The 25,692-nt window shown below is 42.2% G+C and overlaps 1 protein-coding gene across 1 annotated transcript in view; it reads right to left on the bottom strand.

The window, feature by feature from the left end:
- KAT6A (lysine acetyltransferase 6A) overlaps window positions 1–25,692 on the bottom strand; it is a 68,260-nt gene that overhangs the window by 37,150 nt on the left and 5,418 nt on the right. Inside the window, exon 2 of the mRNA XM_033158988.1 lies at window positions 1,686–1,794. Within this exon, the coding sequence (XP_033014879.1) occupies window positions 1,686–1,794 (109 nt within the window). The remainder of the gene's footprint in view (window positions 1–1,685; window positions 1,795–25,692) is intronic.

The raw sequence follows: 25,692 nt of genomic DNA on the forward strand, positions 1-25,692 counted from the left end.
TGTGCTTGGCACTCTGGGATTAACCCACAATATGTGTTTTTGGAAGGGAAGTTGGTTTCTTGCCCAAACACTCAATATTCAGAGGAAAGAGGAAACAAAACCCTTGAGGAATTGCATGAATGGTTCTAACCGAAGTTGATTCCAATATGTACTTAAGTACTTCCAGAAATTATGATGTGCCCAAATAATGCCAAAGAAGCCGTTCATGAGGAGAGCTTTGTAGATTAGCCCCCCAAGCCTGCAAACACACCTGCATTTTATTCAAAAGACGAGCTTACTGGGTTTCTATGTTGGACATGCAGGAGGCAGAACCCTGTCCAGTTTATCCAACATAGTAGGTGGCAGCCAAGGCACAGATAGGTTCCTGCTTTCTTAGTGAGACTCCTGCACTTCAGTGCTGGACGTACAAGAGGAAAAGCTCCTTCCTGTGTATCCAGCATACAATTAAAGAAACCTGGTTCAATAACAGACACAGACTGTCACTTTGTCATCAGCTCACCATGTTTCTGTTAAATGCAAAAGAGATTCATTGGCTGTGAGTCTAACACAGAGCTTTCCAAACTTTTCATGTTGGTGACACACTTTTTTGACAAGCATCATTTCATGACAAAATAATTCAGTTTTACTAGCAAACCAGAGGTTAAACTAACCCCTCTCCAGCCGTAGGAGGAGCATGGGGAGCGTTCACACGACATACCTACACACTGCAGCCAACAGACTAACGTGCTGCGATACACAGTTTGGAAAGCTCTGGTCTAGCACATTAACATGGTGGGTTAATGGTGAAAGGGTAGAGCCCTTCTGGACTCCATTTCCAAGCTCTTAGTTTCTATGGTAGGCAGGGAGCTTTACCTCCTATGCATCCAGTGCACTGCCAGAGGATGCGTGAAATGCTCTATGCCTATGCTAGTACACCACATAGTTTCTATGCTGGATGGGAAGCAGGGCTTCCAATTCTCCTTGACCAGCATAGGAACCATGTGGGCTGTTAGCAGATGTGAAGAGCATTCCATGCAGAAGCCCACTTGGTTTCTGCAATGGGTGGAGAGGAGGCAAAGCCCCAACTTTCATGCCCAATATATAAATGCAGTGGGTTACCAGAGGACAGCCTGAGCATTCTGTTTCTCTTCCAGCAGCTCACTCACCTACGCTCATCAGCCAAGCAGCTAAAAAGAAAGCTGTGTTAGGCTAAAGGGCACATCTGCAGGGGACTTTTTTTACAAATTGTATTCCCTGCACATTGCATTCATTTTTTAATTGAGCTGTTGGTGGCATCTGTGTGACAAAGAGTCTTCCCAGCCTACAATGAAACTTATTTCCAAGCAACTTCTTTTTTACTTCTCTTTCGGCAGCAAAACTCTAGAGCAAGAAATAATTTGCCACAGTGTACCACACTTTTCAGCCCCAACATGAACTCTGGTCATATTAAGTTTTGCAAGTTTCCGCACTGCTCCAAGCATTACCTCAGAAAACATAAAACTAATCCCTAGCAGCATAGCCAAGCATAAGTAGCAGTATAACTACAGTGGATATTGCCCATGACAAGCAGTCTTGAAGCAATTCTCCAACTGGGTTAAAAAGGTGTTATTTTTTAAGTTAGCTTGTTAATAAATGTGCACAATGAATGCATTTGCAGGTCACCAATTCAACAGATCTCATTGCCCAAAATGCAGGCAGCCACCTACCACTATTGCCGCAATCAGCACAAGAAATGAGCTCTTCAGGTTTCTTTTCTCGGTTTTGTTCTTTTGTACCAAGGCAGAAGCTGCAGATTGGGATTGGTTCAGCAACTGGCTGTGGGGGAAGGGGACGGAGAAGAGAGATATTCATTAATTACATCATATTTGCAAAACATATGCTGGATGAAGACAGAGCAGAGAAAGGTAACTCAGGTCAAAAGTATTGAGACATAAACAATTCATTTCCTAGGGCAGCGTTAGAAAATCAGATATATAAGCAAGGTGCCAAATGGCTCCTTAAACCAAGGTTACAGTCACCAAAACAGGATGTTTAGTTGCCATTTTGGGGTAAAACAGCTCTGAAGTCTTGTTTTTCAAATGATGGATTGACTGTGATTGATTCTCAGTTAAATATCTGGCTAATTAAGACGACTACCTTGAGCCAGGTTAACTTTTGAGAACTTAAAAGTCACTTGATCCAGGGACATGCCCACCTACACAGTACATTAGCCTATTCCAACCTCTCTTTCTTAATGGTGACATAATAACGTAAGAATATTCTTCACCGCCATGAGCAGGGCAGTGGGGTGGGGTAAGTGAAGACAAGCTACAACTATTAACTATAACTATTAACGATAACGTTGTTTACTGCTCCTGCTCAGGCTGCACACAGAAAAAGCATATTGGTTCCGGAAATTCATTCTGATTATGCAGATAAAATAAAACTGATAGAATTCTACAGGATGTGGTATTAGTGAGTGGAAAGAGTGAAGACCCAAGATGATCAGATATGCACCTCCAAATGGTGCTGATGTCAGGTGCCATCCTGGTGCCCAGGCATCTTCACTTGGTTGCAAGTGGTTGATAGCCAGGTATAAAATGCGCCTGGCACCTGGCTAATTTCAAACACTGTCCTAGGGTGTTAGACAACTACGCTTTATTCAGAGTGAAATTAATGGGTCTAACTTAATCATGGTCATTAATTTCAATGGGTCTGCTCTGAGTAAAACTTAATTGAATACCACTCCTAGTCCCTGTCCCTACCTCAAAAATTCACAGAGCACTGCAGCAAAGATATGTCAGGGAACTGGCCTCGGCAGGGCGGGAGGTCTTGTTGATGTACCAAGAGCCCTGACACCTCCTCAGTAGTGAAACCTCTTCAAGCGGGAAAAGCGGCACCTCCTCCAGCGGGGAGGGGCAGGCTGAAGGCAGCCAGGCGAGACAAGGGCTTGGAGATGCTGCGGAGAGCCCCAGCACGCCTCATGCGTTTCGCTCCAAGGGGAGCATGCCACTTCCGTCGCCCCAGTTGCGCAGAGGGGTCAAAAGGAGACCGGGGAGGTGGCGCTTTGGGGTGCCGAAATTCTTATGTTGGGGTCACAGCCAGAAACCAGCACTCCCGGATTCTGCAAGTGACTAGGACGGTCATGTTTTCACATTCTCTGCACTGTAAATAGTCTGCACCAATAAACTGTTAAAAGACAGTTGAGACTCATGCCTGGTTACTCGTGAGCAACTGCAACACAGGTCTGACATATATATACAAAGGAAGCCAGTTCCAAGTGATTGCAATGAGAGCAGACTGCAGGTGCTGGGCCTGTACTGGTCACAGAGACAATCTTAAGTGGTACTCAGGACCTGGTGTAAGTGTTATGGAACAGACTGGAAAACAGTGACTACAATGCTATCAAATTCAACTTACAGGCAAGTGGGCAACTGCCAAGGAAGTCAAACAGTCACACAGAACTTCAAAGGAGAAAACTGAGGGGACTGGCAGAAAGGAAATAGAATAGAAAGGCAACGTTAAATTTCTCCAGACTGCCATGAGGTTATTCAAAACCATAATGAATGTTCTCCGCTATCAATATAATATATACCACAGATCAAGAAAGGTGCCACAAAGGTCTACAGGACGCGTGGCTAACAAGCAAAGTCAAGAACCTATTAGATAGAGGCAAGAATGTGTCTTTCAGAAAATAGATGAGATGAGAACAAAAAGCAACAAAACATTGGCAAAATAAAGGCAAGCTGACAACAAAAAATAGGATTTCAATGAGTTCATCACTTTAAAACATTATGCCTAGTAATAAAACATTATTTAATAAATTAGAAGCAAGAAAAAATGCCTAGGGGTGATATTGGACATTTGGATGGCAAGGGAGTCAAATGTGTGCTAAAGGAGGAAAAGGAGACTGATGGGGAAATGTATGAATCCTTTCAACAGTATTCACTGCAGACAGGCAGAGCCCTGTGCCTGAGCTAGTCAGAAGAACCGGGGCAAAGAGTGGTGACAAGACATAAAGTCCTAGGCCTTAGTGACAAAACAAACCAACAAACAAACAGGAAATTGAGAGTAGGAAAAAGTGGGCAGCTCCCAAATTGGAGAAATATATAGTAAGTGGGGGTCAACCATGGATCTGTATTGGGACAAGTACTTTTTCACTTGCTCAGAAACAATCTGGAGTTGGGCTGGAAAGTGAGAAAGTCAAATCTGGAGGTGGCAACAAATTGATCAGAGTTCTAGAAACAAGAACTCCCAAAGGAGCTCTCCAAACTGGATGAATGGGCGCTAAAAAAGCAAATGCAGTTAAATGTCAGGAAGTGCAAAGTTATGCACAAAGGGACAAAAAAATGCTAACATACACAGCAATGGGTTCTGAATTGGTGATGGCTGACCAAGAATGAGATCTTGGGGTTGTAGTGAAGGTATCGACCCAGTGTGCAGCAGCTGAGAAAAATGCAAATTCCGTTTTAGGTATCATTAGGAAAAGGAGTGAGAATAAAACCACCCAAATCTTAATGCTGTTATATAACTCTATGGTCCACAGTTCTGATCAATGATCCCCAAAGAAGATATTGTAGAACTCAAAAAAGTGCAGAAAAGGATATCCAAAATAATAAAGAGGCTGGAACAACCTCCTCATGAGGCAGATTTACAACATATGGAGCTTTTTTAGTTTAGAGAAAAGAGAAGTGAAAAGGGGTAAATTACAGAAATGTATAAGATTATCACAGGGTGGAGAAAGTGAACAGAGAAAAGCTCTTTCCCCTCTCTCTTTTGGTCTGTGGGGTCATCAAAAGAAGATGAATATTGGAAGATTCAGGACATACAAAAGGAAGTACCAGTACTTCTTCACAACTATGGGAATCTGTAGGCACAAGGCATGGTAATGGTTACTGACTTGGACAACTTTTAAAAGGGATTAGACAAATTTATGAAGGTAAGGCTATCAATGGCTACTAGTGATGACAATTATATATGATCTCTAGTATCAGAGAAAGTAGGCCTCTTGAGTAACAGAGTGTCTACTCATGTCACATTTGTGTGCCTCTGACACATATCCACTTGGCCACTGTGAGAACAGGATGCTAGACTAGATGGCCTGATCCAGCAAGGCTCTTCTTATGATTTTATTTGTCATGTGGAAAAGGTAATAGCAGTTCCACAGTGCAAAACGTTCCATGTCCCTCACTGACACAAGCGGGATTCAAGTCACTAGCAAGACGGGCTTGGATTAATTTTACTGCCAAGGCTCCTGTGCAGAGTGATTGCCAAAAAGTGGTAGTTAGCATGAGGGAGGAATAAAAGCCAATCCCTACTCCACCATGGAAGCTCACTAGATGAGGCATTAGGAAAGCTACTCTCACAGCCCAATCTACTTTAAATGGATTGAAATGAATTGAAATCTCCAGGGCCTGATGAGCTGCATCCAAAGGTACTAAGGGAGTTTGGAATGTAATCACAGAGCCTTTGTCTATGATCTTCGAAAATTCTTCAAGAATTGGTGAGGTCCCTACAGACTATAGGTGGGCAAATGTTGTCCCCATCTTCAAAAGGGTGGGGGGAGGAGACCCAGGTAACTACCAGTATTGACTGGTGAGCTTAACATTGATATCATAAAATATCCTAGAACAGATAATTCAACAGTTGGTCTGTGAGCACTTAGAAAAGGTTGCTGTGATTATTAAGACCCAGCATGGGTTTCACAAAAATAAGCCATGCCAGATAAATCAATCTCTCTCTCTCTCTCTAACTTTTTTTTATGGAGTTATAAGCTCGGTGGAACAAGGGAAGGCTGTGGACATAGTATATCGTGATATCAGTAAGGCTTTTGCCACAGAAGACAGAATCAGAATTCAAAATGACCTTACCAGATTGGAGAACTGGGCGCAAGCTAACAAAAACAGTGGAATGGTCTCCCTCGGGAGGTTGTGAACTCTCATGTCTTGGAGGCTTTTAAGCAGGGGTTGGATGGCCATCGGTCATGGTTATTGTAGTTGAGATTCCTGCATTGCAGGGGGTTGGACTAGATGACCCTTAGGGTACATTCCACCTCTACAACTCTATGATTTGATGATTCTATGATTCTACTGCACAGGGGATTCTACTGCACAGGGTCTGTGACAGCAGTCACGAAATTAGAAGACGCCTGCTTCTTGGGAGAAAAGCAATGACAAACCTAGACAGCATCTTAAAAAGCAAAGACATCACCTTGCCGACAAAGGTCCGTATAGTTAAAGCTATGGTTTTTCCAGTAGTAATGTACGGAAGTGAGAGCTGGACCATCAAGAAGGCTGATCGCCGAAGAATTGATGCTTTTGAATTATGGTGCTGGAGGAGACTCTTGAGAGTCCCATGGACTGCAAGAAGATCAAACCTATCCATTCTCAAGGAAATCGGCCCTGAGTGCTCACTAGAAGGACAGATCCTGAAGTTGAGGCTCCAGTACTTTGGCCACCTCATGAGAAGAGAAGACTCCTTAGAAAAGACCCTGATGTTGGGAAAGATTGAGGGCACAAGGAGAAGGGGACGACAGAGGATGAGATGGTTGGACAGTATTCTCGAAGCTACTAACATGAGTTTGGCCAAACTGCGGGAGGCAGTGAAGGATAGGCGTGCCTGGCGTGCTCTGGTCCATGGGGTCACGAAGAGTCGGACACGACTGAACGACTGAACAACAACAACAACACTGCACAGGGGATTCTACTGCACAGGGTCTGTGACAGGAAAAAAATGTACCACTTAATGCATTCTACCTGGAGCTCTTTAGAGAGAAATGGGAAGCAAATGTGATTAGTACTAACATTATAAGTACAATGCAGGCCTTGAATACTAATTGCTCTGGGGAATGAAAGCTCTCAGTCACCCCAACATACTCAGTAAATAAATTCACACACAGGTAAATAAATGTGGGTACTAGTCACATTTGTTTCCTACTTTTTCTCTCCAAAAGATCTCAAGGTGGAATACATAAGATGGTGCCTTTTCCCCCAAGACAATCCTGCAGAGCAACCTTCCATCTGGCTCTCTGGTTCATGCCACCTTATCTGGCTCTCTTTACACCAGGAATACCAGTGTAGATCAGCAAATAAAAGAAAGCACACTGCAAAGGATAAGAAAATCATTTTTCATAGCTTGAAGTTTTCCTCTCCCTATGGTCCCTAAGGGGGACTGAGCAATAAACTAACAGTTTTACAAGTCCAATCAATGCCAGTATGTTCAGAATGAAAACACGCTGAATGTTACTAGGATGCAATAAGGGTACATGTAATTACACTGAAAAAGTGTGGAAGTATGACAAGAGTAATCTCTCTCTTGAATCCAGCATTATGGGGAAGAGCACCTTGCCAGACTATGTGCTCAGCAAGGACATGTAGACAAAAAGGAGAAATTAAACATACAGAACTGAAGACCTGGAAAAACAAAGCAGTAGGAAGTAGCCCCATTTCTAACTGTGGCATTCTGGCAGACACAATTCACTCTGCTATTTTTCTTGCAAGCACATCTATGTAATGTCATCAGAGCTGGAGGAAAGGTGAGGGGAAAACAAGGGAAGGGAATAAAGTGCAAAAGAGAGAGGCTGTCTGGGTTCTAAGAGATGCCAGTTTCTCAGTACTGTACTATACAAAGGGATGTATGGGAAGTCAACCTCTTTGACAGACTCAAAGACTAAACTGTGCCCCCAGAGAAATGCAGAGTAGAGAACAGTCTATGGAAAATAAGACACACCTGCATGCACATGCCAGTGCGCGCGCACGCACATGACAGGTGTATGTTCTCATTTTGATGAAGTTTAAGGGCAATCACATTCATAAAGCTGGCTGCATCTTCACTAGTAGGTATATAAATCATTAACCAAACAGGTGAAAAAACAGACCTTGGTAGGGGGCTTGTGAATAAGGCAAAGACACCGCTGCCAAATTTATTTTGCCACAAAACTGACGTAAGGGATTTTGCAATACCAGTGCAGTTACAAATGAAACTGTAAATGAATACATGGAGTGAAGAACAACAAGCTCTTAGTCACAGCTCCATATGACTTCCCTGAACAGATTTTCCTGGTAGGTTTCCCAAACATTCAAGAGGGCAATTTAAAGTCAAAGAACAAGAATGTCAGTTCTCCAATTCAATAAGCACCAGAAATTTGTTCTCAGAAAAACTGGTTCTTGATATAGGTATCCTCTACAAGAGTCTGCTCAAAATCCACAATACTGTACTTTTGTTTAAAGTAGCCTGATGGCCCCATGATTCAGTGAGACGATCAGGACAACCACTCACAAATAATCTCTCCTCCCCTCTAGACCAGGTCAAATTCACAACTTGATGAGAAAACCTCCATTTTTAATATCTCCCAATATGCCTTCTGGACACAGAACTGTTAAGACTCTAGTCTGTCAACCTTAAACAAACAGTACCATATTTACTCGAATGCAATGTGCTCCTTTTTTGCACAAATTACCGTATTTTTCCATGTATTAAGACGATGCTTTTTGCTTTAAAAAAGGCAAAAATTGCATGTCGTCTTATACACTGATAGTGAATGCAGGGGTGTGTGATTAATGGCAGCAGCAAACAGGAGATTGGCAGTGGCGATTGGGCAGGTGATTGGTGGCTGTGGCAAAGCCTGCTGGCAATTGACTGTGGCTGCGGCAATTGGGTAGGTGATTGACAACTGTGGCGAGGTGGGCAAGCGATTGGCAGCTGCGGCAAGTGGGCAGGTGGGCTGTTGGTGGCAGCGAGCGGGCAGACAATTGGCAGCTGCGGCGAGGTGTGCAAACAGCAGTGGCTGTGGCAAGCGATCAGCAGTGGGGGGCAGGCAGGTGAGCAACTGGCGGAAGTGACTTCCCCCACCCCCCCAAAAAGCTAAACAACTTGATTTCTTAATTTCGGTTTTAAAAAATAGGGGTCATCTTATACATGGTGGCGTCTTATACATGGAAAAATACCGTACATCATGCAAATTAGGGTGCATATTAGATTTGATTGCAAACTTAAAAAACACCACTGACATAGCAAATCCTTTTTTCGTTTCAAGGTTTTGAAAACTGAGGTGTGCATTAGATTTGATGGTGCATTAGATTCACATAAATGCAATATATTTTGAACTGAACTAGCAACTTGAGTACTGTCCACCAACTCACTCTCAGATGAACCATTGAACCAAGTAATGAGCTTCTTTAACACCCTCATTCCCGGAGCAAACAGTAACTACAGTTTTGAGAAAGCTTTCCCCTTGTGCACCTCAGCAGCTCACAACCATTTGCTTCTATATGGACCCCCAGAAGGGAGTGAGCAATTGTGTTACATAAAGTGAGCTTTGGCAAAGCCTCTGCTAATGCTCACACTAGCAAATGGAGAGATCAAATGCCCCTTGCCTGTGCCTTAGCCACAAAGAAAATGGACCTCGTAACAAGCGCTAGGCTGAGGGACAGATAGTAAATGAGCTCAGACACTACAGTAATTCCAATTCAGGCCATAGTAGCCCTGAGTCAATGACACACACAAATATGACAGATTGGAAGTTTTATCTTGCAGCCCATTCCTTGCCAAAGGAAGACATGCAGAGCCTAGACTGAGGGAATTGGCAATTATCTTATTTTTCAATCATAAGCACTGCCAAATGGGCCACTGCCACTGGCCTCAAAATGGCAACAGTCTTTTCACAACTGTTTGCAAGCAGATTCTCAATTAATATCCATTTAATTTCTACCCTACAATTTTAGGCTCCTACTCTCTCTCTCTCTCTCTCTCTCACTCACTCTCACACACTATATTACAATTATAAGTTTATTAAAGTGCATCCACTGAGGGCTGATCCAGTCATTTTCAGTGTTTATTCTGACTGTGGTAGAGACTTGTGCTATTAACATCAACTTGGGTTAATGAAGAAACAAACTTTATTTCTAGAAAATGTATCTATTGCTGGTTCACTGAACATGCTCCATCATATTAAAAAAAATCCAAAACAACCCGAATAAACTTAAGTTTCCCTTTGGCAATGACAAAGAAAAAAAAGCTAGACTTCTAAACTTGGAAGAAAAACTGATCAGACAAAAAATACTCACAGTGACAACAATACCACAGAATGGTGGTATAGTTCAGTAGTGAAGCACATTATTTACATACAGCAGCTCCGGACACTTCGAGTTAAAAGAGAAAAATGGACGTGCCATACAACTTAGTCTTAGAAAGTCACTGCCAGTCCCAAGTACAATGGTACCTCTGGTTATGAATGGGATCCGTTCCGGAGCCCCGTACGTAACCCGTGACGTGCGTAACCTGAAGTGCCACGTCTGTGCATGTGTGCAACGTGATTCGACACTTCTGCGCATGCGGTCATTGGACGCATCTGCGCATGCGGGAACTGCCGAACCTGGAAATAACGCGTCCCGTTATTTCCGGGTTCGGCACGTTCGTAACCCATGTCGTACGCATCCTGAAGCGTTCTTAACAAGAGGTACGACTGTAGATTTTACTGAACCATGTGAACCAATAAGTAGTCTGACTCAGTACAATAAACTTTTATAGCAACATCAAGGAATTGTTGCTGATTGATTTTCACTGAATTATCCCCCTGTTGATTTTGTTTCAGTTTACCTTGTAAACTTGCCCCGGGACAAATATGATGAAATATTATAAACGCCTTAAATAAATAAAGAGCATTGCAAGGAAGAAAAAAAATAAACTTTTATAGAATCATATCAATATATGATGTAGCATGAGTTTTAATTATGCAAATATTTACTACAGTATTTATGATTAAGTAAATAGAAGCTTGCATTATTAAATAATTGCGGCAACAAGTCCGTCATATTTCTAGTTTCCCCATATGCTCCTTTCCAATAGACCCCCAATTCTTCCAAATTACTCATTCAATCTCATATCTGGTCTCTGCCCTCTGCAGTCAACACACATAGGTGCAGCCTGATGCTGCCCCAGTGCCCCACACTGGCTACAGCCCTGCCCTCCTTTTGCCAATTCTCACACACATTGCATAGCATTGTAAATATATATTATCAAACTTTAAGGGGCCAAGCAGATTTGCCCAGTTTTCATAATTTGTGTATGCATGTCTTCAGCTTTCCTTGACAAATAATTTTTTTAAGTATGCATACTCTTTTACACACAGATTCCTGGCTACAATATGAAAAAGGAAGCAGTAGCTCTTTAAGGCCTGAAGTGAACAAATTGCTGAGCAACACCATAATAGTTGGGAAGGAAGGAAGACAGGCAACACACAAGAGTAGCCACAATGTGGAGCTTGACAGGACCATTTTGAGTTCACGGAGAAAGAAAGGAACAGGGTTGGCAAACAGCTCTGTCCCTGGTGCTAGGTTCAGCACTTCTACTCTGTTTTATTTTGCCAATTCCTTGAAGAATGAATGTTTTTTGTTTTTGTTTTTAAGTGCAAGCTACCTTGAACCTTTTTTTAATTGAAAGGTGAACACACTATTAAGACCCTCCCTCTCACAAAATGGACAATATTTCTAACAAGCATCTTGAACAGGGTTAACCATTTGCTACCAACTACTCGGCACCAACATTCAAGTTACAGAAAGTGAGGGGGGCAATCTCTTCAGAGGGAGTGAGGAAAGAATAGGTACCGCTCCGACAGTAAGGTAAACGGCGTTTCCGTGCGCTGCTCTGGTTCACCAGAAGCGGCTTAGTCATGCTGGCCACATGACCCAGAAAAGCTATCTGCGGACAAACGCCAGCTTCCTCGGCCAGTAAAGCGAGATGAGTGCCACAACCCCAGAGTCGTCTAACGGTCAGGGGTTCCTTTACCTTTACCTTACTCAGCACCAACATTTGGGTTAAGTTACAGAAAGTGAAGTGGGGGGGGTCTCTTCAGTGGGAGTAGGAAAAGGATACCTTACTGTTCCCCTGTAAATTGTTCTTATTTGCAAATCCTAGCAAATAAATCCAGGAAAGAGTTACTAGCCCACAAAAATTATAGTAGTCAACTTCTCCACATATATCTATGGCTGTTATTTGTGATACACTGACAGCTTGAAAGGAGCACTCACCAGATTTACCCAGTCTCACTGGCCTGAACAAAATTCTTAACAAACACACATGAGAAACCATGCACACTGGCAGACTTAATCCAGTCTAGCAACTGGATTACTGTAAATGCTTCTGTTGAAAAGAAATGGTTCATGTATCACAGCCTCTTGAGGATGGCTTGTTCTGTGGTCACCAACAGTCACATTAAGAGGAAGTCCTAAGCAATCGGATTTTATACAGCATACTGGTCCAGATTAATTTGCAACTCTTTGTGTTTAGCTCCTACTGAATTTGTTCCTAAACCCAACACTTTTTTTTCTTCAAATATACTTCCACTGCCACCAGCTTCTACATTTTTGCAACATACGTATATACTCGAGTATAAGCCGACCCGAATATAAGCCAAGGCATCTAATTTTACCACAAAAACTGGGAAAACTTATTGACTCGAGTATAAGCCAAGGGTGGGAAATGCCAACAGCGGCAAAGGCGGAGGAGGAGGAAGGAGCAGCCCGAAATGAGATTAGACAAATTAATATAAAATGTTTTTGCGCCATTGCGGCCCCACGAAACAGTGGATGTATGATTTTTTTGGGTGCAGGCTGTAGCCATGAACATGCTATGTGATCTGATGGTGAATTTGGGGTGACCCGATGCAAAAATCTTGAGCATCCGTGTGGATCCGTGCTTTGTAACCACGTTTTTGCACCATTGCAGCCCCATGAAACAGTGGATGCGTGATTTTTTTGGTGCAGGCTGTAGCCATGGACAGGGTGCATTTAAATCACTAGTCAGTAAGGCTTGATTTAAATCACAGTTTTCTACATAAAGACTAATTCTTGCTGGTATAACTTTTAATATGCAAGTAGATGAAGATTTTTAGAATAACAACTTTTCATATTAGTTTTTTTATCCCCAGTTTAATAGGTTAATCATTCATATTTGGACTTTTCTGTTGTACTTAGGAAGGAGAAAAATAATCATTACCTTAATAATAGCAATTTAAATAGATTTATTAGATCCACTCCACTCCAAACAATCAGAAAAATATTGTTTCTATTCTATTCACTGAACTTCTTGAAACTTAACACTGAAGGGGTTGATTCTGTATTCATAGGTTTGTAGAACAATAGGATTAAGGTCTTTTTCTCAACTCTGTTCACGTTATAACATTTTTGCTGTGAAGAAGAGGCATGTGATCTCTGCTGAGTCAAATTCAGTTTTGAGAACTGCAAAAGTAAACCAAGCATCTGTGATAATATCTTGTAGGGAAAGAAACTGCCCGTTAATCTTACAAAAACCTCTGGAAGAGTATAAATGACATTGTGAATTTATTTACCAAAAAAGTTAAACATATACAGCCTTATTCTACATAATTAAAAAACTAATCTTTATTTCATGATTGAATAACCTTTGGATGGTAATATATTTTCCTCAAAAAGCATTTTATTTTTTTAAAAATCAGATTTAAATAAAAAAAATCCGATTTTTTTTTTTTGATTTTTTTTTTTAATCATTGATTTTTATCCACCCTGGCCATGGACATGCTATGTGATCTGATGGTGAATTTGGGGTGACCCAATGCAAAAATCCTGAGGATCCATGTGCTTTTACCTCCCCTCTCCCAGGCAGCCTCCTTTATTGCTAGCATCTCTTATCTGGCTTGCCGATCTCTTGCAATCAGCTGCTGAGCGGGAAGCAGCCTCTCTCTCTTAGCAGCAGCAGAAGCAGCAGCAGCAAGGAAGGCGAGGAGGGTGGAAAGGGCAAGCAGGAGCCATGCTTGCTCCTCTTCAAGCTCCCCGCCCCTCTTCTGCTGCTGCTTCTCCGTCTCCACAGCACCCCTCCCAACCACTGCTCCAATCCCTGCCCTTGCGTTGGTGGAATCAGCGGCCAAAACGGGCTGCTCCTTCCCCCACCGCCACCCGCCTCACTCGAGTATAAGCTGAGGGCGGCTTTTTCAGCACAAAAAATGTGCTGAAAAACTCGGCTTATACTCGAGTATATACGGTATTTTGGCCTTTCAGGCTAAATGCCAATGTGCTGCCATCTCCTTTATTTAAAATTCCATCCAGGCCATGCTTGTTGCTTTGCTTCTTGTCACTATTATGGAAACTCATGAAAAGATGCCATTTACACAATATGCTAGGTTATTAGGAACCATTCCACCTTTTCACAAATCCAGTGAAACAAATTCAGACTAATTTTCTGGCACTGGGGTTTCCAGAGTTGCACGCAGATGGTGGCCATCTGTTCAGAGCCATGACTCCCCTTGTCAGATAAAGGAGATGAAATACAGCAACTCCCCTAATCCTGCTCCACCTGCGACAGCCCATGCTCACATGGGGAAGGTCTCTCCTACTCTCATTACACTATAGTAGCCACCACAAATCATTTCTATACTGGCTCCACCTAAAATAAACCATTCCATAAACATGTCTACTTTCTATTAGATAGCTTTTGGCTCCAAAGTTTGTTTATGAAGTCTCTGTAGAGGAAAAGCAGCATTAATCATATGGACGAAGGCTGAAGAGACTATTATATTTATGTATCTCTAATAAGTCAACTTTTCAGCGTGTGGGGGAAGATTTTCAAAGCATGTTTTATTTTAAGGGTCTTTCCCATCCCAAAAAGTGGTATACAAAACAGCAAAATTAAAATAAATGAAAAGAGCAGGAACAACTTCATTTTAAAAATTATTACAAAACCAAGACAGCAGCAAAAACAGCAGCAGTGGGATCAATCAACAGTTAGTAGATCGTGGTTACAGGAGAGACTCAAGACATACTTCAAGCAGGAGGATATTCCACAATGTTGGTGCTTTGATAGGCCTTGCTTCACATTTGGAGGCCCATCCACGCCTTCACAAAAGAAAGAATATGAACAAGTCCCTCACCTGCAGAGCTTAATTGTGATGATCTTCATACAGGAGTAATCATTTCCTGAAATAACCAGGACCCAGGCTACTTAGGAATTTAAAGGCAAAACTAAAAACCTGAATTGGGCATGGAAGCAAACAGGCAGGCAAGTGCAGCTGTTTCAGAGTAACTGATATGACTGTGCTGAAGAAGCAAACAACATTCAGTGACAGTTCCACATAGAATGCATTGCCAAAATCTAGCTGGCAAGGCATAGGTTTCTATCTTTCAGTAGCAGGTATAGCTGGTAAAATTAGCTAAAGGTGGTAAATCGCACTCATGGTGACAACCACAAGTTGGAGATTTAACAGTATCCCCAAACAGACAGTTCCCAACTCATCAACCCGCCAACAACTGCACGCAAAGTTTAAAGACATCATACGGCATATGGAGCCAATATAAAGGAAAAACAGGAAAAAAAATAGATTTGAACATTATCAAGTTTACTGATAACACTGAAGCTCATCTCACCCAGAGATTTCATGTGGACAGCTGCTGAGGGGGAGGAATAAAAGGAACAACAAAATCTGGACTCCATCTTCTGAAAAAGTACAGAACCACTATAATGCAATGGCCCCAATCTCCAGTTTAGAAGAGTATTAAAGATTAATGATATCTAATAGGAAAGTTGAAGAGGCTAAGATGAATACTAAAATGTCAGATGTGTGCTGGAAATGTAAACATGCGAAAGGTACCTTTTTTCATATGTGGTGGTCGTGTCCAGGGGTAAATGCTTTTTGGGATAAGATATATAATGAGCTTAAAAAGGTAATGAAAATTACCTTTAGTAAGAAACCAGAGGCATTTCTCTTGAGCATGACCAATGAAGAGATACCCAGTCAGGACAGAGTATTTTTTATGTATGCCACAACAGCGGCTAGAATCTTATTGGCAAGAACCTGGAAAGGTGAAGAGATCCCAACAGTGGAAGAATGGCAGATGAAGCTGATGGACTACATGGAACTCGCAGAACTGACCGCCAGAATCCGAGACCAGAGGGAGGAGAAGGTGTCGCAGGATTGGAAAAAAATTAAAGACTATTTAGTTAAATCTGTAAAATTGAATATTTGAGCAGAATTAAGCAGAAGATTGGCTTTAGCAGGGTTATGTTAGTTAAAACTGTTTAGAAGAAATTTTTTGTATGAATGATTCAATGGTTAAAAAAGTATTTTAAGATTTCTATGTTTAAGTTATGATCTATATTTGATTAAGTAAAGCTAAGTGCATCAAGAAATATGGTAAATGTTAATGGAATAAGATATAAAGCTACCTATAACATATATACGATTTGGAAGACAGTGGAGGGAACAGGGGAAGTCCCCTGAATAGAGAAGAATGCAATAAGTAAATTACAAAGATAAGTGTTGGTTAAGGTTAGTATATGTTTTTCTTTACGTTCGTTTATATTGTTATTGTTTTTATTGTGTTTATGTATTGTGTTTTTATGGTGTTTATGTTTATGTTTATGCTATGTTTTTCTTTGTTTTAATGGAAAACAATAAAATCTTTATTAAAAAAAAAAGGAAAGTTGAAGAGATTTGGCAAGGTCAAACTTCTGTCCTGCCTGCACAGGTTGTCAGTAAGCATTATTGAGGCAGCTTTGTTCCCAAGAGTGTACAGGTGAAACTCGAAAAATTAGAATATCGTGGAAAGGTTCATTTCTTTCAGTAATTCAACTTAAAAGGTGAAACTAATATGCGAGATAGACTCATGACATGCAAAGTGAGATATGTCAAGCCTTTATTTGTTATAATTGTGATGATTATGGCATACAGCTGATGAGAACCCCAAATTAACAATTTCAACTTTGGGGTTTTCATCAGCTGTATGCCATAATCATCACAATTATAACAAACAAAGGCTTGACATACTGTATCTCGCTTTGCATGTCATGAATCTATCTCATATATTAAACTCCAGTAGCTAATGTAAACAATTGCTTACATAAATGGACTTTTCCACGATATTCTAATTTTTCGAGTTTCACCTGTAATTCACTCTTTCATTACCACTTACTGGTAAGAATTATTATCAAGCTTTGGAAAAACCCATGAGAGACTAGTCTACAAACATTTTTACTGGTTAAAGTAAACTTTCACCCTGAAAAGGGGTGGGGATTCACTTCTTCACTTCATCATCCCAACTGTCCAAGTCAACAAACTCAGTGTTGTGTAGGGCTATTACCTGCCATTCCTCAACAGAGCACCTGCCCTATGCTGTGCTTCAGCTGCCTCCAACAGAATCTCACCAGGAAAGACACAGGGCTCCTTTTCCTCACAGTCACCACTTAAATGGTGCTTGGCTGCTGCCATCTTGTTTAACACAGAAAAGCAGACCTTCATGCCTTTGATAAAGTTTTTGAGAGATTAATGCAAAAATGTTAAAATGTACGCAAGCTCAGGTTTCATTTAGATTTACAGTATAAGAGACTGGTTCCCATCCACCCAGCATCTGATTTAAATAAGTCAGATGCACAACCCACCCAGGCTAAATGCTCAGTACCAGAGTCAATTTAATTTCCATTTGCTTTTGCCTTGAGGAAGGCCTCCAAGCCTGATCAGGAACCTCCAAGTCTGCTGTAGGGCCTTCCACTTAGATCTGCTTTGTCTAGACTCTAGAATAATGAGAAGCAATCCGAGTTTGTTTAACTGGGAAAACTCAGCTTGTCTCAAAAGTAAGTTCAAGTGAATTAAATTGGGCTTACTCACAAGTGGGGATAAGATTGCAGCCCTGTGCCATGATCTCTCCTGGCATATTCCCTATATCAGCGAGCCAATCCCCAGCATTATAAATGAAGATATAAATAGCTTGTTTTCTTCCTGTGCTAAGCAGCATTAAACTATACTCCTTTTGCCAAAAGGAACTGCTGCTGTAGTCCAACAGAATAATGTTTAGTTTAACTCAATCCTCCTAACTGACCCACCCAAAACTACCAGTAAAGCCAAATAAAGAATTTAAGAATATTGTTACTGTTCAATATTAATTAATAAAATTGTAATTTTATTTTATTTTTAAATGAATGCCTTTATATATAAAGTATCTCTTTAAAATAATCTACCCTGAATTTTATACAAATATCTTAAAATGTACACACTCTCCTAAAACCCTTTTATCACAAAATACTGTTAAAGCCTACTTTTCTATTTTAGAACAAAGAAGCCAGCAACAGGCTGTGCCCTGTGCAGGTGCTCTGTTGACGATTGCCAAGCATGGGCCAATGTCAGCAGTAGTCATTCACTAGCAGCACACCTCCACAATACTGTGCAAATCATCCTGTGCATCAGCTGCCTCCCAAAGGACCCAACCAGCCAAGGCCTCCTTGCATCTCAGTCGCTAACTGCCCTACGATCCACGCCACCAAGGACCTGGTGTTGGAGGTCTGAGGTCTAACACTGTAACTAGTGTTGGATCCAGGAGTGCCAACGTGAATAAAATATGGGGGGGGGGGGGTCTACAGCCTCAACTGCCACACCTTCTAAATCTATTCCAGCGGATTGGGAGACACTTTGGAGAAGGCTGCGGGGGGGGGGGGGGAAGCAGGGAGATGAGAGGAAGAGGAATTCCCATTATATGAACAGAACACCACACCTGCATCATCGGATACAACCTACAGGTGATACTCAAAAAATTAGAATATTGTGGAAAAGTTCATTTATTTCAGGAATTCAACTTAAAAGGTGAAACTAACATATGAGATAGTCTCATGACATGCAAAGCGAGAGATGTCAAGACTTTGTCATAATTGTGATGACTGTGGCGTACAGCTGATGAAAACCCCAAATTCACAATCTCAGAAAATTAGAATATTAAATGAAATCATCAACACAAGGATTGCAAATAGAACAATAGCTCTCATCAGAAAAGAGGACTTGAGACCACTGAGCAACAGACCAGTTCTTTTTTTCTGTAGCCCAGGTAAGACGCTTCTGATGTTGTTTCTTGTTCAGGAGTGGCTTGACAAGAGGAATACGACATCTGAAGCCCATCTCCAGGATCCGTCTGTGTGTGGTGGCTATGGATGCACTAACTCCAGCCTCAGTCCACGCCTTGTGAAAGTCCCCAACACGTTTGAATGGTCCTTTCCTGACAATCCTCTCCAGGCTGCGGTCATCCCTGCTGCTTGTGCACCTTTTTCTTACACATTTCCCCCTTCCGCATAACGTTCCATTAATGTGCTTTGATACAGCACTTTGGGAACATCCCAACTTCTTCTGCAATTACCTTTTGAGGCTTTCCCTCCTTATGGAGGGTCTCAATGATGGTTTTCTGCACAACTGTCAGGTCAGCAGCCTTTCCCATAATTATGATTCCTACTGAACCAGACAGAGACCATTTAAAGGCTCAGGAACCCTTTGCAGGTGTTATGGATTGAGTACTGCACCTTTTCACAGTATTCTAATTTTCTGAGATTGTGAATTTGGGGTTTTCATCAGCTGTACGCCACAATCATCACAATTATAAAGATATTCTAATTTTTTGAGTATCACCTGTATTATATTTATGAAATTATGAATTGTCAATAGCAGAGCATGATATTTAATATCCAACTCATGAAGAAACACCGAGGGGCCAGAACTACTAGCTCTGGTTCTGAAAGTTTCGGACACTTGAAAACTAAGGAATTAGTTTTGCTTAGTTTAATTTAAAGCTGGAAAAATAATAAAACACAAATACTTCATTTCACAGTTGCCCCGCTCTATGATATATAAATTACGCAGTGCAGGGAGGCATGTAGGATGCATGACTAAAGGTTTTGGATTATACTACCTGAGAGTTCTATTTCATTACAAACACATCTTTATCACAGTGACCAATTTATATGTGTGCTTATTCAGGAAATACACCAACCAAGAAAGTTGGAAACTTGCTTATGTCAGTGATTTACATTGCTTTTACTTATTTTTATTTCATTCAAAACAATCTGTTACTATTCCAGCCACTTCTGTCCTAAAATCAGATGCCTACCCCCCCTAGTCCTGCTGCTGCCGCCACACTACCCAGAGCAAAGCCATGATTTGGCTTAGTTATGCAGGAACCCAAGCTCCTGGTTGTCTCCTGTGGACAAAGCTTAAGTGACAAGTCAAGAACAAACCCTGGCTACAGTTCATGGTTTGTCTGGAGTGAGACAAACCATCAGCCCAGTTTTGAATGTTAATACTAAGCCTAACCATGGTTTAGCCCCAAAGAAATGGGAGTGCCCGACCACCTTACCTGTCTCCTGAGAAATCTCCATATGAGACAAGAAGCAACTGTTAGAACTGGGTATGGAACAACTGATTGGTTCAAAAATGGGAAAGGAGTATGACCCTTGTATATTATCTCCCTGCTTATTCAACTTATATGCAGAATACATCATGTGAAAGGCTGGACTGGATGAATCCCAAGCCAGTATGAAGATTGCTGGAATATCAACAACCTCAGATATGCTGATGACACAACGTTGATGGCAGAAAGTGAGGAGGAATTAAAGAACCTCTTGATGAGGGTGAAAGAGGAGAGCGCAAAATATTGTCTGAAACTCAACATCAAAAAAACTAAGATCATGGCCACTGGTCCCATCACCTCCTGGCAAACAGAAGGGGAAGAAATGGAAGCAGTAACAGATTTTATGGTGAGTCACAAAATTATAAGACACCTGCTTCTTGGGAGAAAAGTGATGATAAACCTAGACAGCATCTCAAAAAGCAGAGACATTACCTTGTCGACAAAGATCCGTATAGTTAAATCTATGGTTTTCCCAGTAGTGATGTATGGAAGTGAGAGCTGGACCACAAAGAAGGCTAATCGCCAGAGAATTGATGCTTTTGAATTATGGTGCTGGAGTTGACTCTTGAGAGTCCCATGGACTGCAAGAAGATCAAACCTATCCATTCTGAAGGAAACCAGCCCTGAGTGCTCACTGGAAGGACAGATCCTGAAGCTGAGGCTCCAATACTTTGGCCACCTCATGAGAAGAGAAAACTCCCTGGAAAAGACCCTGATGTTGGGAAAGATTGAGGGCACAAGGAGAAGGGGACGAGAGGAGACGAAGAGACCAACATGAATTTGACAAAACTCCAGGAGGCAGTGGCAGACAGGAGTGCCTGGCGTGCTCTGGTCCATGGGGTCACAAAGAGTCGGACACAACTAATCGACTAAACAACAAACCAGCAGGGAAGGAGTGAAGCAACCATGATTTGTGCTGTGAGTACCTGCACATTCACACTTAGTCATGGTTTGCCTGAGTGTTACATGTGAAAACCAGTGTTAGAAAAGTTATTTGCCACATGGCTCCTTAAACCTGGGTTATGAGAGCAAAAAACAGAATGGCTAGTCACCCCCCCCCCCAATGCAGCAGCACTTCCTATTTCTTTTTTCGTAGAGAATTCATTTGGTTCTTTTTGCAATTTGTGGTATTTGGAGGGTTGTAACCAGCCATAGCAAAACAGGTCATACACAGAGCACACTGAGACTTAAGTTCAGGCAGTAACACTCGGTGAACTTTATGGCTGAGTGGGGATTTGAACCCGGGTCTCCTACATTCTAGTCCTACAGGCACTCTAACCACTACACCACACTGGCTCTCACTGGGGTGAACTATTTTCTTTCAGTTTGCAAAGTCACAGCTTCTGTGATAGGTGGAGCTGCCAGTGAAGGATATTGTCTCACTCTGTCCATTCATGCCCATATAATGTGATTATTTTCAAAGTTCTAATGTTTTTATTACTGTAAGGAAAGCACTTCCTTGTGTAAATGGTACAGGAGCACTTAAGTCCATTTCAATATCCTCGGTATCTTTTAAGGTTTGTCCCAACTGCAAATTACTATAGCAGCTGTAGTGTCTTAGCTCAATGAGTGTAGATGAGAGGAAGTCTGTGGGAAATGTTTGTACTTAAAAAAAGCTACCCTATATTAATAACTAGGATTTAGCATGAAAACCCTGATACATTTATACAAACCCTAACATGTCATTTCTTCTGACATAAAAAAATGGGATTTACCTAAGAAAAACACTTTATTCACTTCCAGTAAAAAAACAACAACAGTGCAAGTAATACTGGCCACTTGTAGTTTGAATTATAAATGTTGATAGGTCATACTGAAATCCCTTGCACTTAAAAGATCATACAATTCTACACACACCTCTTTCTTCTATTTCTAAAAGATTATATTTTATAGAATATGCACCAGTTTAAAAGGTGTTTCCCACACAGCTGTTCTGTTTCTCCAAAGCTACTATCTTCCTCGCCCCACCCCAGCTTCTTCACAGTTCATTTAGCACATTAAAAGGCTTCCTGGGGAGCAGGCAGAAAGGGAAGCCTCGCCCCCCCCACATGTAGTCCCTGTCCTCCCCCCAAGGCTGGGAAGAGAGAGAGCAAGGAAGTGGAAAGGCCGCCAACAATGCAGTGCTGCTCCCCCCCCCTCCCGCCAGCCCAGTGTGCAGCCAGGAGCATGGGGCAAGCAGCACAAGGAGTCCTTTCTACAGGTGAAATTCAAAAAATTAGAGTATCATGGAAAAGTCCATTTATGTAAGCAATTGTTTTTGTTAGCTACTGGAGTTTAATATATGAGATAGACTCATGACATGCAAAGCGAGATATGTCAAGCCTTTGCTTGTTATAATTGTGATGATTATGGCATACAGCTGATGAAAACCCCAACGTTGAAATTGTTAATTTGGGGTTCTCATCAGCTGTACGCCATAATCATCACAATTATAACAAATAAAGGCTTAACATATATCGCTTTGCATGTCACGAGTCTATCTCATATATTAGTTTCACCTTTTAAGTTGAATTACTGAAAGAAATGAACCTTTCCACGATATTCTAATTTTTCGAGTTTCACCTGTAGTTTCTTCTACATTTGTCATTTACAGGTGTGAGTGCCTGTGGAATTTTAAGGGAGTGACTTATGTTTGTATATTGTCTTTTTTTCTTCCCCCGCCCTTGAATTTTAAAGGTGCAGCTTATTTGTGGGTGCAGCTTATATCCAGGTCAATACAGTATGTCAAGAGTGGATGACGGAAGATCAAGATTCAAAGGCACAAAGTTCCCACACTCCAAAAGGATTTAAGAAGAAGAAGAAAACCAGCCCTGGAGCTGGTTTGCTGATTTTTTCTCACTGATAGCAAGGGTAGAGGAGAAATTAAAAAATAAAATCAGGAGAAAGGAAAATGGGCAGCCTCTCCACCACCCCTGGGCCCAACAAGCTAGGAAGGGCTTTGGAATTGACAGTTCTCCTTCAAATTATTTGCTAGCCACTGAACTTTCTCTGTCACTTGGCACATAGTGTGTTTGCCTCCATCACCCCTCACTTTCTATCACAAAGTGAAGCCGGAAGACTTCTCTCCAACATCATTGCCTTCAGAATCTCCTCTGGCTCCCAGCAAAAAGAAAAGAAAAAGGAAAGCAAGCCACCAGCTGCATAGTCGGCAGTAGTGAATTTGGAGTTTCACTCTACCTCTGGCACTGCAGGTATAGGGGACAGAGATAACCAATATATGCAATCTGCACCTAGTCATCAGACTTTCACAAATCAAGAGTTTTGTATAAAATAAGGTATCTGTCAAAAGTAAGTCAGAACTAGGCAGAACACATTAACATCAAATTTAAAAAATCTGAATTTTGCAGGCAGATCACATTACCCTTCAGAAATTTTGACCTTAAAAGTGTATGCAACCTTGAATAAAAAACCAGAAAGAAAAAGATTTTTAAAAAAACCTTAAAAATCCAGATCTCCCTGACAAGACAGTGTTCTCTCAAGAATACCCCCTATAATCAACTGAAAGCAGAGAGAGAAAATACAGTACTTGATATTTGTTGTTCCTCCCCACCCCCACCCCAAACTTCAGATTCCCATGGATAGTGGGTGCTATTGTTTCCAACTGAAAGGAGATAAATGGCTATGGGTAGACCACGAAGGAGCCCAAACACATCTGGCCACATGGTTCTTCTCTGAGAGTGGTCACAGCATCATCTCAAATGAGGTGGCTAGAGAAACCCAGCCAGATAGACGGGGTATAAATAATAAATAATAAAAGGAGGAGGAGGAGGAGGAGGAGGAGGAGGTGGTGGTGCAGGATGTGTTTTGCAGGGATCACAAATTCAGATCCCAGCAGTTTCTGTTGAGATCAAAAGTCAAACTCTAAATAAAGTCCCACTTGTTCAACCAGCTCTATGACAGGGAATGTTAGAAACACTGCTAGCTTGATATATCATTCACCTTTTTGCATTCAACAGACACTACTAGAGTGGTGGACAAAGAATGAAATTGAAAGGCATAGGATGGATGCACAATTGAACCCTTAAAATCTCAGACAGCAAAAAAGCAAACTACTGATAAGAAAACACAACACGCCCAAACCTCTGCACAATTTGCCACTGTTTCAAAACAGACTGCAACACTTAGGATACTACATAAACAGCATCCGAAATTAATTGGTCGCCAGTCAGTTTTGCGACTCGAGCGCCACCTAGTGATCAAGGAGTCCTGTGCAATTTGTCTAAATATGGTCTGTATTTAACTTTTCAGTGCCAAGGAAATCCCTTACTACACGGGTGTCAAACACAAGGCCCGCGGGCCTAATCCGGCCCGCCAGACCTCATCATGTGGCCCGTGTAGCCGCCGCCCGCCACCAGCCTTCACCTTTTATTCTCGCTTTTTTTTTTTTAACAGCTTCAGCCGGTAGCGATTTTTAGGCCGTTCTAGGACTCCCCTTCTCTATAGACCATCTCTTCCTCTTTCCCCCAAGTGCCGACCCCCTTTCTTCCTCATCTCTATGATCCGCGCGACCTTTCGGAGGCGATTGGCTGAGGGCGGCTTGGCGGAGCTCTCGCGAGAGGCACAGCCTTCGAGAGGCCGGCAGCGGGGATGTGGGGGGGAGCGAGAGCGGCGCTGGGAGGAGGGGGCGGAGCAGGTGACGGGGCCTGGCGTTGAAGGCCTGGCGGAGGAGGAGGCGGCGAGCTCGGTCGGTGAGTAAAATGGCGGCGCCGGTGGGGGAGAGAGGGTCACCTGTGGGTGGGGAGAAAGGCGGCGGCAACCCGTGAGGGGCATGGGGGCCTTCTCCGTGGCTGGATGCGGCGGCGGCTGAGGGGGAAGCAGCCATTTTGGGGCGGCGTGAGGTCTGCCTGGTGGCGCCGAGGGGTCTGCCCCAGCCTGGGCCTGCTCTCGGCGGGCGAGAGGAAGGAAGCCCCGAGACGCGGCTGGGAGGAGCGGTGGGCGGGCAGCTCATGTCGCGGGAGACTCTGCTGACGCAGCCGCTTCTTCCTCTTCTTCCTGGGTTTTTTTTCCTTCTTCTCTCCCCCCCCAATTGACATGACGCGCCCTCATCTTCGCGCCTGTTTCGGAGGCCAAGCTTTCGGGGTTTCGTTTCTTTTATTGTTGTTATTTATACACTGCTCCCCCGACATGCTCGTTTTTATTTCAAAGAAATGCAAGCTTTCATGGAGCACTTCTTTTTTAAAAAAAACAAAAGGGGGGGGGAGGAAAGGGAGAAACTGGATCCGATTCCTGCCTTGCGCGAAACGGATTGTGGCGCCTCTTCTTCGCAAGCTTTTTTTCAATAAAATCATTTTTCAATAAATTGTACAATAATTGTACATTTGAATATCTACTTGCCATTATTCTGACTATGTTTCTGCTTTCAGTGCTAGTTATTACTTACATTATTACAAAAAACAGTAATAATTGAATGCAGTGACAATAATTTATGATAATAAAGAGTGGACACATAGTCCTACAGATACAACCGGCCCTTTGAGGGTGACCAAACTGCTGATGCGGCCCCCGATGAATTTGAGTTTGACACCCCTGCCTCACTATGATAAACAGG

The sequence above is a fragment of the Lacerta agilis genome, chromosome 8 (genome assembly GCF_009819535.1).
Source record: "Lacerta agilis isolate rLacAgi1 chromosome 8, rLacAgi1.pri, whole genome shotgun sequence".
Taxonomy (NCBI): domain Eukaryota; kingdom Metazoa; phylum Chordata; class Lepidosauria; order Squamata; family Lacertidae; genus Lacerta; species Lacerta agilis.